At 33.9% G+C, this 12,272-nt stretch overlaps 1 protein-coding gene across 6 annotated transcripts in view; it reads right to left on the bottom strand.

Moving 5' to 3' along the window:
• Window positions 1–12,272, bottom strand: part of LOC107670743 (serine/threonine-protein kinase DCLK2-like) — a 62,476-nt gene that overhangs the window by 10,868 nt on the left and 39,336 nt on the right. For 4 of the 6 annotated variants that reach the window (XR_001632118.1, XM_016463506.1, XM_016463471.1 and 1 more), the window contains exons 6-15: window positions 10,923–11,017; window positions 8,885–8,932; window positions 6,735–6,819; window positions 6,206–6,311; window positions 5,817–5,874; window positions 4,956–5,075; window positions 3,697–3,843; window positions 3,282–3,415; window positions 2,270–2,347; window positions 2,013–2,109 (exon numbers count right to left, since the gene is read on the bottom strand). Coding sequence is in view for 5 of the 6 variants with exons in the window: in XM_016463506.1 (XP_016318992.1) it covers window positions 2,013–2,109; window positions 2,270–2,347; window positions 3,282–3,415; window positions 3,697–3,843; window positions 4,956–5,075; window positions 5,817–5,874; window positions 6,206–6,311; window positions 6,735–6,819; window positions 8,885–8,932; window positions 10,923–11,017 (968 nt within the window). In the remaining variant the exon portion in view is untranslated. The remainder of the gene's footprint in view (window positions 1–2,012; window positions 2,110–2,269; window positions 2,348–3,281; window positions 3,416–3,696; window positions 3,844–4,955; window positions 5,076–5,816; window positions 5,875–6,205; window positions 6,312–6,734; window positions 6,820–8,884; window positions 8,933–10,922; window positions 11,018–12,272) is intronic. The other 2 variants (XM_016463488.1, XM_016463496.1) reach the window with 1 other exon arrangement.

Here is a 12,272-nt window from a genome sequence, read left to right as displayed (position 1 = left end):
TGAACTGATCATCTCCTCCACATTAATACCAGCTTCAGCACAAAATAAACATGACTAAACATCCGAAGGCAAGTTAAAATAAAGAGTACAGCTTTACAATCCGTATCCTGTCTCATGTAATCACTCAATCAGTGTTTCAGCCGCGCAAAGACGTCAATATAACGTCTTGTAAACAATGTGTCATGTAACGTCACATTTACCTCAGAAAAACATATTCGGTGACCATAAACTCATTAGTCAGATAGAAAAATAAACTGTAGAGGTGCATTTTGCTAAATATATGCACCATATAACATATTCATTATACATTTGACTGTTCTTCAATGTTTAATTTATGTTTGAATAAATCCATCAAGTTTTTATGACAGCCACCTTTATGTTTATATATAAAAAAAACGAATTGATGTAGAACTATTATTATGTAATTGTAACTTTATTATTTTAAAAACTTCATTAAGTGTAATTTTAACAAATCAGTCCATTTTAACCTTCAGTATTATAATAATGTAGTACCAACTGACTCTCGTGTATATTTTACAGCATTAGTTGAGAGATTTTTGTTTCCTTGAGAAAATTTGGCACGTACTGTACCTGATATATATCCAAAATAATTGATATTGAATCGAATCGAATCGAATTGTTAATCGAATCGAATCGCAAGTTTGTGAATGAGAATCGAATCGAATCGTGAAATTTGTATCAAAACCCAGCCCTAATTTTTAGCATAAAAACAGAAAAGGTACAACAGGTCTTTGTGCTTAAAGTTAAGGAATTACGGTAAGTTTCAGAAAAGGGCCTTTAGTTTGTAAGGCATTAGTCTAAGTGAGACATTTAGTCCCAATCCTAATGATCAAATGTTTCTGGATTATGTTTGGCCCAAAGAGAATATTTTTTCCTTTTCAAAATTTGAATTTGAATTTTGATAGTAATTATGACACATGGGGCTTAATTAATACCAGACAAAGGAGATACTGGCCTGGTTTCCATTTAAAAAGACCATTAACACGATCTAAAAAAAAGGTGTGCTTGTCCACATTTGCATACACAGCAAAAATTCTGTCATTCGTTGCAGAGAAAGATGTTAGAAACCCAGCATACAAAACAGTTCTAAAGCTGGATGGGGTGAATGTGAGAGGGAGAGGATGTGAATGAGATGATATAATGATGTGAGTAGGATGAAACCGAGTAGGGTGCAGTCAGAATTGAGAATAGCATAAAGAATGAAGGATGTCGAGATAAATAAGTGAGGGTGAGACAGTGTGTTTTAAAGCATGCTAAAGGAATAGCTCAGCCAAAAATGACAATTTGAAAATTTGAAAATTTCACCCTCATGTCATTCAAGATATATATGAGTTTGTTTCTTCATCAGAAATCGGAGAATGGATAATTTTAGCATTACATTAGTTGCTGATGCTCTGCAGTGAATGGGTGCCGTCGGAATGAGAGTTCAAACGGCTGATAAAAACATCACAAGAATCCACAAGTAATCCACACCACTCCAGTCCATCGATTAATGTCTTGTGAAATGAAAAAACTGCAAGTTTGTAAGAAATAGCTTTGGACCATTTTCACTTGCAAATGGTGCTTGATCTTTGCATATTTCTCTGATTCAGATAAGACTACTTTTTCACTGGAGAAAGCAATATCATGAATAGAGGACTTGCATTTTAGCTGAGAGCGATGCATTGAGTATAAAAACAATTATGGATCTATTACAAACACGCAGCTTTTTGCCTCACTGTGGAATCGTGTGAATTATTTGTAGATTATTCTGATGTTTTTATCAGCTCATTCTGACGGCACCCATTTACAGCAGAGGATCCATTGGTGAGCAAGTGATGTCACGCTAAATTACTCCAAATCTGTTCCGATAAAGAAACAAACTCATCTACATCTTGAATGGCCAGTGGGTGAGTACATTTCTAGCAAACTCGATATTTTAAGAAAACCTTAAGTTCCTTTTAGTGTTTTACTCCTTTAAATATTGTCATGATATGTTTGTCTGTACTCACTTTAGCAGAATCCGTGATATTGTCCCAAAAGGGTGATGGGAAATCTAAACGCCCCGCCAGGATCTGATCAAATAGGTCCTCCTGGAGGTTATTCTCACTACAAAAACAAATGGCAAGCACATAGACAATAAAAACATACATTTCTGCTGAGTACAATACAAAACACGAGCAATATGAACAACATGAGACTAAACATTAGCTTTTAAACACTGTAGTTTATTAACATGAAGGACTGAGCAGGTACTATCTAGTGGTACCTGCGGAACGGTGGGAAGCCACATAGGAGGATGTAGGTGATTACTCCAGCTGCCCAGATGTCCACTTTTAGCCCGTATCTGCGGTGATGCCCAGACAGGAAGACACAGTTACTAACATTCAGCCCCCAGCATTTTAAAGGTCTCCATAGCAATATCACTTTAGAAAAACAATGATGATATATATAAACAAAACAATCAGTGATTCTTACCCTGACTCTGCTATGATTTCTGGGGCAACATAAGTGGGTGTTCCACAAACAGTGTACAGTGGCCCTTCAACCACTGTGGCCAAGCCAAAATCACCCAACTTTAAGGACTTTGTACCATTAGGATACTCACACACCTACAACACACATAGTGAAAGGCAAAAGGATTATTTTTATCCACCCGGATTTACATTTTTTCCTTCTTGACATACCTTAAGTCATTTTCCATGTGCAAAATGCAAAGTTGTTTTCTTCACAGGTTTTGTATTTCTGTACTGGTGTGTATGTGTTAAAGTTGTGTGAACTAAAGTATTTTCAGATTTATTGTCTCTGTGCAAGGTGTGTATGTGTATATACCTGTATACTGTATATTTAATGTCTCTTTTGAGGATATGTTTGTCTGTGTATATGTGCGTACCAGCAGATTCTCAGGTTTGATGTCTCGATGGACGATACACATTCTGTGCAGATATTTGAGAGCTGCCGCCAGGTTGAATACCATTACACTAGCATCTCTTTCAGTGTATTTTGTTGAGGAGGTGATTGCATCAAACAGATCTCCACCCTGAAACACACAGATGTCAATACAAACAACTAAAAATCTCTATCTCTGTATTCTGTATAAAACACACTTTAACCTAGAGGTAACAAACATGTTTCTGCCTTTATATGGGGACAAGAGTTTAATATTGAATGCAGTCATTTAGTGCAATGTAGCTGACAACAATACACAGAATTTACAATGCATTTAACTGTCCTATAATGTAGGGTGCATCTGAGATTACAAAACAATCAGTGATTCTTACCCTGACTCTGCTATGATTTCTGGGGCAACATAAGTGGGTGTTCCACAAACAGTGTACAGTGGCCCTTCAACCACTGTGGCCAAGCCAAAATCACCCAACTTTAAGGACTTTGTACCATTAGGATACTCACACACCTACAACACACATAGTGAAAGGCAAAAGGATTATTTTTATCCACCCGGATTTACATTTTTTCCTTCTTGACATACCTTAAGTCATTTTCCATGTGCAAAATGCAAAGTTGTTTTCTTCACAGGTTTTGTATTTCTGTACTGGTGTGTATGTGTTAAAGTTGTGTGAACTAAAGTATTTTCAGATTTATTGTCTCTGTGCAAGGTGTGTATGTGTATATACCTGTATACTGTATATTTAATGTCTCTTTTGAGGATATGTTTGTCTGTGTATATGTGCGTACCAGCAGATTCTCAGGTTTGATGTCTCGATGGACGATACACATTCTGTGCAGATATTTGAGAGCTGCCGCCAGGTTGAATACCATTACACTAGCATCTCTTTCAGTGTATTTTGTTGAGGAGGTGATTGCATCAAACAGATCTCCACCCTGAAACACACAGATGTCAATACAAACAACTAAAAATCTCTATCTCTGTATTCTGTATAAAACACACTTTAACCTAGAGGTAACAAACATGTTTCTGCCTTTATATGGGGACAAGAGTTTAATATTGAATGCAGTCATTTAGTGCAATGTAGCTGACAACAATACACAGAATTTACAATGCATTTAACTGTCCTATAATGTAGGGTGCATCTGAGATTATATTATATTATATTATATTATATTATATTATATTATATTATATTATATTATATTATATTATATTATATTATATTATATTATATTATATTATATTATATTATATTATATTATATTATATTATATTATATTATATTATATTATATTATATTATATTATATTATATTATATTATATTATATTATATTATATTATATTATATTATATTATATTATATTATATTATATTATATTATATTATATTATATTATATTATATTATTAGCTTTAATTTATACATACACTACAGGTCAAAAGTTAAAAGACATTTATTTTGTTACAAAAGATTTCTCTCAAAAAAATGATTTTCATCAAGAATCCTAAAAAAAAATGTGTATAGATATTCAGCTTTGCCATCAAACGAATAAATTCCATTATAATATATATTGAAAAATATTTAAAAAAAAATAAAATATATTTAAAGTAAATTAAAATAAAGTTATTTTAAATTGTATTAATATTTCAGAAAATTACTGTTTTTACTGTATTTTTCAATTAAATGCAGCTTTGGTAAGCATTAAAGACTTTTAAAAATTGTTTTTCTTTTATTTTTTAGAGATGGTAGTGTCTGAAATAAAAACAAAATAAATAGGAAATTATATATAAAAAAATCTAAGAATTACATATACGGTAATATTAACGTTTAGAAGTTTCAGAAGCTTTATATTTTTATAAAGGAATATGAAAACAAACTTTGTTGTCCGTGTACACTGATGAATCATGCACAATAAGACCAGATTTATTTATCAAGAAAAAAATAGCATAAATATTTATGTTGTCTTTAGTGCAGTGTGGTAAGAACAACGTGTAAGTGTGCAATGTTGAGAGATGTATAAACTGTGGTGACTAACAAACAGTACCTTCACAAGTTCCATGACTAGATAGAGCTCAGTGGGCGTATCCACCTCCTCAATCAGCATGATGATATTAGGATGCTTAACACGCCTCAACACTGCCACCTCACTCTCGATCAGGTGCTCCTGTGTGTTCAAAGCATGTGTCACAACAAATTCCCAACCGTACAGCAACTCTCAGCAGTCTTTTGTCTTTAGCTGTCGAGGCATAAATCTGCATGAATTCCTGAGGTTTGCTTTTGCAGGAAACCAGGCAAACAGGAAACTAACTTCCTCGGTTAAAGCACAGACTGAAATTAGATTATGAGACATTGGCCACCAATATAATATGGTAAGCTGTTTACATATCATTCATACAGTACATGGCCAAAAGTATGTGAACACCCCTTCTAAATAACAGGTCTTGCTATTCCAGTAATTCTAGTGAAAATAATTCAAAATTTAGCAGCATACAATGACATTACAACTTTGTTGCAACAGTTTGGGGAGACAATTTACCAATCCAACAAAGGGATTTACACCTCTAGAATAAATTGGGTCTCATCTGTAGGCCTTTTCTTCCATGACTTGCAAAAACTGCAGCATGCTGGATAAATGGCAATCCATCAAATATCTAATCAGTCAAAATTTCAGACCACTGAGGCGTAAATAATTGGCATTGCAATAACCCAACTTTACAGCTAGTGCTCAAAACTCATAAACAGCTATAATTGCATTGTTGTAAGGACAAAATATATGTATTACCAATAAAAACAATGCTAAACACAGTTTCATGGCTGGTAAGGAATATTTATGCCTGGTATTTTTTCAGTTCACTCTCTCCATTGGCTGGCTGGTGTTGCAAAAAGTCTGTAAAGTCCAACTCACTTTGCCTCTGCATTTGTTTTTATCAATGATCTTCAGTGCAAACTCCTTTCCAGTGGATCTATGGAAAGAGACAGAACAATAGACTTTGTTTCAAGGAGGTTAATGATGGTTTGTTTTGAGTGCATTCGGAGCCTCAGGAACCAATTTATAAAGTGGATGTCCTTTGAGAGCACAAGAGATCTTCCTTTGAACATTTTAGCCTAAAAATACAAACAGGAAAACTGCATCTAGATGTAGACAGTATTCTTTATGCATTTTAATCAGAGATCATGACAATAACAAGCTTAGAATGGAGAACAAACAAACTGCAACCCAATTTTACTGACCCCGAAGACCCATTATATCTTTTTCTGACAAAAAAAACATCTCATAACTAGTCATTTTCTTACCGTCCGACACACTCCTTTACCACAGCGAAGTTCCCATCACCTATAACTTTGCCAATTTTGTACTTGTCCATAATTGTGGAAGCAGCAAGGTTCCTGTTTCCATTAACTAAAGGGAACAAACATTTAACACATCAGACTGAAAGAATATAATTTTCATACCACATGATCAAAACTAAGGTGAAAACAAAGAGGCAGAAGAATGTTTTGTAAAACCCCCAAATAGCAGATTAGCCCCAACATCCGCATCCAGCAGTTTAACTTTGGTTAGTGCATTATGCAGAAAATTGCTGAAGGTCATTCTGACTCATGCGCTGCTGAGCAGTGACGTTTGCTCATACACTGCCACCACAGTGTGTGAAAGTGTGGGAGAGCGCCTGAGCAAATGTGGCACAGAGAGGCATGTGTCAGCACTTTCACCGCCAAACCTCGTCATACCCCTGAAATGCCCTTTGGGGACTTCTGGGCTTGAAACACAGTAAGATCCAAGGTGAGTGAGTGCATGACTGATTCATTTCGGGTGGATGTTTACCTTCAGGGCTCACACTGTTGTTGTGTTGTTGGTGAGTCTCAAAGGAGCCGTTCACATTGGTTGCAGAGGAGTGATGTGCTGGAATCTGCAAACAGAGACAAAATAAGTCACAAGACCTAAAACATTTAGAACTCCTTAAAAGCGCTACAGATGTTTTATTTACATACTACAGTGATAGGGCTGGGCGATATAACAAAACAAAAAAAAGTATGATATTTATGCAGTTGATATGAAATGTATTAAGTGAGTGATTTCTTTCCCCAATCAGATGAACCATTAAATCAACCAAACATCAAATGTAGCCAAGCGTAAGTGTATTAAGTAGTAAGTAAAAGTATTCAAGACAGAGCCTTAACCATCATAGACATTATTTAGATTAATACATCAATATAGGTTTTTTAAATGACAAATAAACATTTACATTTGATACCAGCCAATCTGGAATAATTGGTTGTATCCTCAAATCAAGGTGTTTTTCAAAATGAAACACAGTGCAGAATTAACACAAGGATTCTGAAAATTCTACTTTGTCATCAAAGGAATAAATAACATTTTAAAATATATATTTAAAAAAAAAAATATATATATATATACAGTGGGTACGGAAAGGTGCTTCTACTAAATACTGAGCAAAGGGTCTGAATACTTACGACCATGTGATATTTCAGTTTTTCTTTTTTAATAAATCTGCAAAAATGTCAACGATTCTGTGTTTTTCTGTCAATATGGGGTTCTGTGTGTACATTAATGAGGAAAAAAAATTAACTTAAATGATTTTAGCAAATGGCTGCAATATAACAAAGAGTGAAAAATTTAAGGGGGTCTGAATACTTTCCGTACCCACTGTATATATACAAGGCTTCTTTCAAAAACATAAAACAATTTACTGTCCCCAAACTTCTGAACAATTGTGTAGTTTTACTGAAAATAAAACTCCAGTGAACATTTTCTGAGTGATTTGAAGTATTAGTTGAATCATAGTTTGATTAAGTCATTTAGATGAATTTCATAAAAGGTCATAAAACAAGCTTTTCCTGAAACAGGTGAAGCTGCATGTTTGTTGAATGTGCTATGAATATTCATTATTGGTTAAAAAAAATCACATTTACTACCTTCCTGATTCACAAATCCATATTCCTGGCAAGTAAACACATGATGCTATTAAAAGCATTAAAAGCTTTTAATAGCTTAAAAGCTATTTTAATATTTTATCTTCACCTGATAAAATATTAAATAGTAAAATACATTTTGGAAAAGTATGCATTATTACCTTATTTCACTAATTTCATTACATCAAGACTAACATAATATATCACTTTTTATAAGTGTAAATGTTTCTGTGTATTTTACTGCATATATAAAAGATTAACAGTTCACAGACATTAAAATGTCTTAACAGTCAACAAGGTGCGTGTTACAAGGATTGCAAAACAAGCCAATGTCCAAATAAAAAAAGAGCTAAAAGCATTGTGATATTTATAACCAAATCATCACAAATCATCAATGTTTGTTATATTGCCCAGCCCTGGTAAAAACAAAAGCAATGTGAACTGGTTATACTGTAGCAGCTATGCGATTATACTAAACCTTCAAATAAAGCATAATATTTTTTATCAATAACACACTGCCATCTGACACTGAGCGTCATCCTTAGTGAAATAAATGATTGATGAGGAGACAAAAAGAGCTGTCTGGAAGACAAACTGCGTGTGACTGACACAAAAAATAATGGACCTAGTCTTAAAAGATTTAAAATGGTCTGGCAATCAGTATGGTTAAAAAGCCTGCATGTTATCTTGATTCAGCAGCCAAATAAGAATTAAACTGAAGTGACAGTGACATGTGAGAGAGGACTAAGTAAGCCAATGGAGACAAATACTGGCAGCATCCTGGTTAAAGCTGGTTTAATAGAGGCCACAGGATTCCTCTGTCTAAGTATCCGAGTACCAGTTGGGTATCACAAGCTGTTTTGAAGGATTCAAATACTCCAATGGATTGTAAGTTAAAATATACGGCCAAATACTATGCTGTTAAAATGACTGAATCAATCATACAATCATTTATGTAAGATTCCCAACTAAAAACTTGAATACCCAGAAAGAACTGCAGCTCATTTGAATGCTGCTACAGAAGGCAGAGTTTCATAATACCTGTACAGAGAGACGGAGGGGGACTCCCATCCGCTTGTTGCAACTAAACTAAAGGCAAGTGGGAAGATATTTATGTAACCACAATGTTGGCGCGTTTGGTCTAAAATTAGCTTGAAATCTCAGGAACAATGTGCAAAGAACCAGCCTGACAAGCAACTTTCCATCAAACCACTCATCCAGCCATACCTCCGGTATAAAAAAACACAGAAATGGTAGAATACTATAAATCATTTGTTTCATAATAGACATTCACAAGTATCTGAAAATAGCATATTTCTCAATTTGCAGACATTGGTTTTATATAGCTTGTTAGACTTCATATAATTTAATACACTTTTCACTTAACTAAAATTGAAATTTTTTTTTTTATCTCAGAGACCATACTAGAGTTCCTTAGGAAAAACAAAAAATGTAAATGAATAAGGCAATTTATGACATACAAGAGATTAAATTAATATGCTTAACACTGGCCAAATAAATTCATATTTATTCATTTAAATTCCAAATGTTTGAATGCTCTAAAATGCCATGCTTTAATTGTATGCCATGTCCTTTTAATTGTATTGATCTCTCAGAAAAAAAGAAAAAGAAAATTGAGATCCCATTTGAGATTTTCCTATAAGTTGACTTAGTGAGTATGTGCCAAATATCTCACTATTCACAATTAAATCTACCACTAAATCCTCTCTAAAAATGAATGAAAGTGTCTCCTTGTCATTCAAATTCTCCTTGTGCTTTCAAGAAGCTTTAAAGATAGCGCCCGTACGAGAAGAAGCTTACCGTCTGATAGACAGGTCAGTTAAGCAGATTAACACCAGCAGTTCTCGAGGCTATGATCATACTTGACTTTGACCTTTGGTTTAATTACAGATCTGCAGTCAGATCTCAGCAAGATCTCAATGCCTATACTCACAATGCTTCCAAGAATAGGAGTGATTAGGCCTATCAGAGCGGATTTTCTGTTACAAGTGCTGATGAAGACTTCTATGTCTTTAGAAGATAATGTTGAAACAATACTGATATTAGACCACCACTATACAGACAACTACTAAACACTCTCTAATGTTGTATGGTGTGGAAACTCTAATAAGGAAAATCAGGTGCAAGTAACATATTTTTAATTGTTTAGCACACCTACCTGCCTGTAAGTAACATGTACTTTACATACATGTTACAATAGTAAAAAATAGCATTAAAATATTTACGCTGTGACTGATTTGATCAAAATACAGAATTTGAAACAATAAGTGACAAAGGCAACTGTACCGTAAAGAAATATCATTGCTGTTAATATCACTGCAGAGTTTTATATAATGTATTAAAAGTGGACATATATTCTTATATAACAAAATATAAAATATTATACTTTTTTTATAATATGTACTTTTATTATATGTTGATAAGCTTTTAAAATAAAAGAACATATTCTGACTAAATACTTTAATGGAACAATGTTCACTGCATTTTTCAAATATTTATTATATATAGGCCTATAATATAAAATATTACTTTATATATAATCTACTTTAATCTACTTTATATATAATATACGTCATATATAATATTATATAATTATATATATTACTGATATGTCAGTCATGTTCCCATTTAACAAACAACACAGGAATAAAAAGGTAAACACTTGTATATATCATCAAAAGTTTGAAAACTTTAGACAGCAGTAAAAAAATAAAAAACTTCTAATTCAAAATCTTTTTTCCCCCCCGAACAGCATTTTTTTCCCCCCAAAAGTATAGGAAAAAGTGAAGTTATAAAGTGTCATCAGTCTAACCTGAAGAAATTTAGGGGCGTTACAACTGCAGCTTCAATTTGTTGTGAGGGAATAATTTAGGCAGCTTCACTAAACTCTTAATCAGGAGTGAGAGCGTTATGATGCTGTCATCCATGAGTCAGCATTCAGAAGCCTGATCTTATTTTTGACTTGATGAAGAAATAATCTATTCTAAAACTCGCCATGTTTTGCCAGTAAACTGATTAGCAACACAGTGGAAGCCTGTTGCCATGCCAACGGGTTTACCTTGAAGTTGTGCATGCTGCGGGGGCTGGTCGGGGAGGAACTTGAGGATTTGGTGGATTTGGGGGTAGTGATTTGGCTGTTCGGGACTCCATTTACTGAGGAGTGTGACAGGAAGAGGGAGGGAGACAGAGAACAGAGAAAAAAAAACACAATGTCACACAGTGTTACTTCTTACACTGCCTATTTTATGCTGCACATGCATTGTCTTAGACATTAGTAACAGTGTTGAATACATTTCAGTCTGTAAGGTGATATTGCCTGCATAATATCAGCTGGTCAAAATTTTAATTTACATCATCAAATTTCATTACTTCATTTTCATCAAACCTGTATGACTTACTTTCTTCCGCAGACAACAAAAAGACAAACAAAAGGCTTGCTTCCAAATGGCGAGTCTATATGACTTCCCAGTAATCAAAAATCATATTGTTCCTATTCATTGCAACTGTAAAATCTTTTTTAGTGCAATTTGAATGTGTGATTAAATACAGTCATAAGCAGTGTTGGGGGTAATGGATTACAAGTAATGCAAGTTATGTAATCAGATAACTTTTTTCAAGTAACTAAGTAACTCATTACTTTTAAATTTACAACAAAATATCTAAGTTACTTTTTCAAATAAGTAATGCAAGTGTTTTTCCATTTATTCACTGACACCTCTAATGTCCCCATGTTGAGAGAAACTGGGAGTGAGGTGTAGAGGCAGAGATATTTCCTCCAGCCTGAGGCTTATTAATTTCACTTTTGGTGTGAACGGTCCTTTACAGTTGGCAAAAATATAACTTTTGAGTTTTTTTTTTGTTTTGTTTTTTAAAGAAATAAGCAAGCCTAGCCCAGACGACAAAAAGTAATGCAAAAGTAACATAACTCATTACATTCCATAAAAATTACCTAAGTAATGCAATTAGTTACATTTTTATTGAGTAACGCAATATTGTAATGCATTACTTTTAAAAGTAACTGGTCATAAGTGAATTTAAATTAGGTTTGAAAGTTATAGTGGAGGGGAATGACAACTAACATTCTTATTTTCCTCACACAAAGCTATTACATGGCTTCAGAAGACTTGTTTTGCAGTGCATGAGTCACATGAACTACATTTATGGTCATTTTATGGTGCTTTTTTCACTTTTGCAAATTGATAACCAGTGTTGGGAAGGTTACTTTGCAAATGTAATAGGTTACAGATTACAAGTTACCCTATTACTCAGAGCAGTTCTAGAGATTATTTTTATGTGTTCATGTACTCATATATTGAGGCGGCAGAGGCTGAAAACAATGTGAGCTTCAGTAGGACTATGTGTAGTGAATGTAACCGCATGTCTGCGCCATTAATTTCCACGAGGGGCG

This window comes from Sinocyclocheilus anshuiensis, unplaced genomic scaffold (assembly GCF_001515605.1).
Source record: "Sinocyclocheilus anshuiensis isolate Anshui unplaced genomic scaffold, SAMN03320099.WGS_v1.1 scaffold145, whole genome shotgun sequence".
Lineage (NCBI taxonomy): Eukaryota > Metazoa > Chordata > Actinopteri > Cypriniformes > Cyprinidae > Sinocyclocheilus > Sinocyclocheilus anshuiensis.
This window is presented reverse-complemented; position numbering and strand designations above follow the sequence as displayed.